At 34.8% G+C, this 3640-nt stretch overlaps 1 protein-coding gene across 1 annotated transcript; it reads right to left on the bottom strand.

Moving 5' to 3' along the window:
• Positions 1-1303: 1303 nt before the first annotated feature.
• LOC134283264 (ankyrin repeat domain-containing protein 50-like) lies at positions 1304-3406 on the bottom strand. Its single transcript, XM_062765708.1, has one exon. It carries the CDS (start codon positions 3404-3406, stop codon positions 1304-1306), a length of 2103 nt encoding a protein of 700 aa, XP_062621692.1.
• Positions 3407-3640: the final 234 nt, after the last annotated feature.

Genomic DNA, 3640 nt, shown 5'->3' on the forward strand with positions numbered 1-3640 from the left:
CGTATCTATACCAGATATATATATATATATATATATATATATATATATATATATATATATAAATATATATATAAAGCACAAATTACAACAACTCTTAAACTAATATAACTGCCCTAAGTGAAGGAATATTAATATAGAAAGCACAGAGAAATTCACTTTTACAAGGATACTCACTTCCGCCCCAGCCCGGGGTTGAACTCGCGACCTACGGAATCTGTCTCCTAGCAGTATAGGAACAGCGCGTTAGACCGCTCGGCTATCTAGGCAAGTTAAAAAACTTGCTTTCGATGCCGATGGAATTCTCACAACGCTGCCCTACACTACACGGTCATTGAGAATGGAAGTGAGATACATATATATATACATATACATATATATATACATATATATATATATATATATATATATATATATATATATATATATATATATATATATTATGTATTTCATCTATATATCGGTCGCTGATTCTGAAGCAATAGTCAAATTTCGTCAGTTTTTGAAATAAAAGCAAGAAGGCATATTTAAATTCCCGAATTGTAAACCTTTTTTAAATCAATCCAAATCTTTGGACATAATGTGTTAATGAAGTATGACTTTGGATACTGGTCACAAAAACTGGTTTACTAGGTTTGTGAAACAGATTTGAATGCGTTTCTCTTAAGAAGAGTAATGTTACATATTACAGATTGTATAATTGAGCTGTCATCATTTAGAGAAGCGTTTACTTTATTCAAGAAAATTATTCCTCCTACACGGATTTCTAGGCAAGTCAAACTTTTGAGAGGTACTGTGTTTTGTCGATTAGTTCATAAATTTGAGGAATTGCTAGACTTTAAAATGTTAAAAATAGAATTTTTTGGCACAGTTTGGTTCATTCTTCTCCTTTCACATATACAGTTAGGTAAATTTCAATAAAATACAGCGTCCAGTCTAAAGAGCAAAAATTACATACTTGCGCACTTGTATCTCAAATACTTTAAGGAGTGTAGCGGAGGCATAATTCAATGAGAAATGGATGAAAACATAGAAAATCTTCTTAAAATAAAGATAAAGATGTTTCTCATTTTTTGTATTTGAGGTAAAATAAGTATTAAATGAAAGTATATATATCAATGATTAAGTGCATGCAAAAATCAAAGTAAGATATTTAATTTGTTGTCAGTTTACGGGGAGTCGTATGACACATCGTACTTTTACATGAGTTACCTCAAAATGTTCTCAGAATCTTTCTTTTTCAAGTTTCCTACGAATACAGTTGCCAGCAGAATATGAACTTCCAACGTTGTTAGGATTTGTTTATTTACTGTATTTCACATCTCAAATATTTTCTGTTCCTTTCTGAGCGTTCAAAAGCAAAATCATTCGTACTTCGTGAATATATTTCTGAATCGTAAGGGATCTTCACCACTTCAGATCTTGTTTTGTATAATTCCTGGCTGCTAGTTTTTAACTGTTTTCCACTTTGAGGTTTTTCATTCATATATTCGTTAAATCGATCTTTTTCTTTATTCACTAATTCGTTTATCTCTGATTTCATTATACTTTCGTAATGTACATTACTTGATCTCTCATTCAGTGTTTTACCATGTTCAATAAATTCCTCTACAACTGGCTGTTGGCTAGATCGAAATGTAGCAGATAATGGATAATTGCCACAATTATCACATTGGTTTATGTTAGCGCCATGATTGGTCAGTTTCTTCACAACTGTCAAATGCCCTGATTGTGAAGCAACATATAGTGGCGACCTACCATATTTATTACATTGATTAATGTCAGCGCCACAATTGATTAGTTTTTCAACAACATTTAGATGCCCTGATTGTGAAGCAACAAATAATGGGAACTCGCCAAATTTAGCACATTGATTGATACAAGCGCCATGACTGATCAGTTTCTCCACAACAGTCAAATGCCCTGATTGTGAAGCAGCAATCAGTGGCGACCTGTTATATTCATTACATTGGTTTATGTCAGCGCCATGATTGATCAGTTTCTCCACAACAGTCAAATGCCCTGATTGTGAAGCAGAAGCTAGTGGCGAGTCGCCGAACATATGGCATTGGTTTATGTTAGCGCCATGACTGATCAGTTTCTCCACAACAGTCAAATTCCCTGATTGTGAAGCAGCAATCAGTGGCGACCTGTTACATTCATTACATTGGTTTATGTCAGCGCCATGATTGATCAGTTTCTCCACAACCGTCAAATGCCCTGATTGTGAAGCAGAAGTCAGTGGCGAGTCGCCGTACACATTGCATTGGTTTATGCTAGCGCCATGATTGATTAGTTTCTCCACAACAGTCAAATGCCCTGATTGTGAAGCAGCAATCAGTGGCGAGTCGCCAAATTCTATACACTGGTTTATGTCAGCACCATGATTGATCAGTTTCTCCACAACAGTCAAATAACCTGATCGTGAAGCAGCAAGCAGTGGGGGATCGCCATATTTATCAAATTTGTTAATGTCAGCGCCTACATGGATCAACAGATCCACAGCAGTTAAAAATCCATATTCGGAGGCAGAAATCAGTGGCAAATTCCCAAAAGTATGACAGCGGTTTAGGTAAGTGCAATAATTATTCAATTTTGCTACAAAAGTCATCTGAGCTGATTCTGTAGTGTCTGTTTTGTTGTCATCCTTATTTTTAAATTGAAACTCAACGTTATCAAATTCCTTTGATAGAGAAATAGTTTGCGACCGAAATAAGCAACCTGCTATCAAATGTAGTTCTTCGAGATTAAGTCTACTTAATAATTCGTTGTACATATGAATAACTCCCTCTTGCATGAATTTTAGGACAAAATCAATCAATATTCGATCGCCATTGTAGCTAGCAAGTACCAAATGCTTTACCTGATCATCAAACCCACCGAACATTAAATCTGTTGACTGGTTATGACTGACAACAAGCTCCGTCAAAAACCTAAGAATGTTAACATGACCATAGTACACTAGAAAACTAATAACGTTACTGCTGTCCGATTTTGAATTTAAGCATGACATACCGGACATGTTGTCAATCTGAGTCTTTCTAGAACGATCTAGAATGTAATATTTTTTTATGTCTTCAAATGTCTTTGCTTTCAAATATTTAAGAAAAATTTCAACAAACTCGGATGAAAGAAATATTCTGGCCTTTAAAATAGTTGGTCTTCCCTGTCGAATTTCCTCGTGAAATCTTTTAGCAAGGGATAGAAATAAACAGCTGTGTATTTCTAATTCTAAATGAACTGAAACACTGGCTTTTAAATCAACCTCATTAATTAAAAAGTCAATGGAGACATTATTGATGATAGCCTCTCCAAACGATTTTCCATAATGGGATGAAACAACCGAAAAGAGCAACGGGTGAGAAATTCGGAAATGAGTACCATTTTTAGACACAAATGATCCAAGCATGTTTGCTAGTGAATCTTGTATATCAGAGATTTTGATATTGATATCTACATTGCAAGTTTGGAGAGTAACTTTCAATGCTGAACTTTTTTCAAGTATCTCCTGAGAAATCTTGTTCTTATGAAGCACACAAAGCACAAGTGACGCATAACTTAAACTATCTCTCCTGATCAGACTATTAAGCTCATAATGAAGACAAAGCCAGGGCTCTTTGAAAAATTGCAACCCAAAACAATG

Source organism: Saccostrea cucullata, unplaced genomic scaffold, assembly GCF_032062105.1.
Source record: "Saccostrea cucullata isolate Sc308-1 unplaced genomic scaffold, CSIRO_AGI_Scuc_v1 ctg16726, whole genome shotgun sequence".
NCBI lineage: Eukaryota > Metazoa > Mollusca > Bivalvia > Ostreida > Ostreidae > Saccostrea > Saccostrea cuccullata.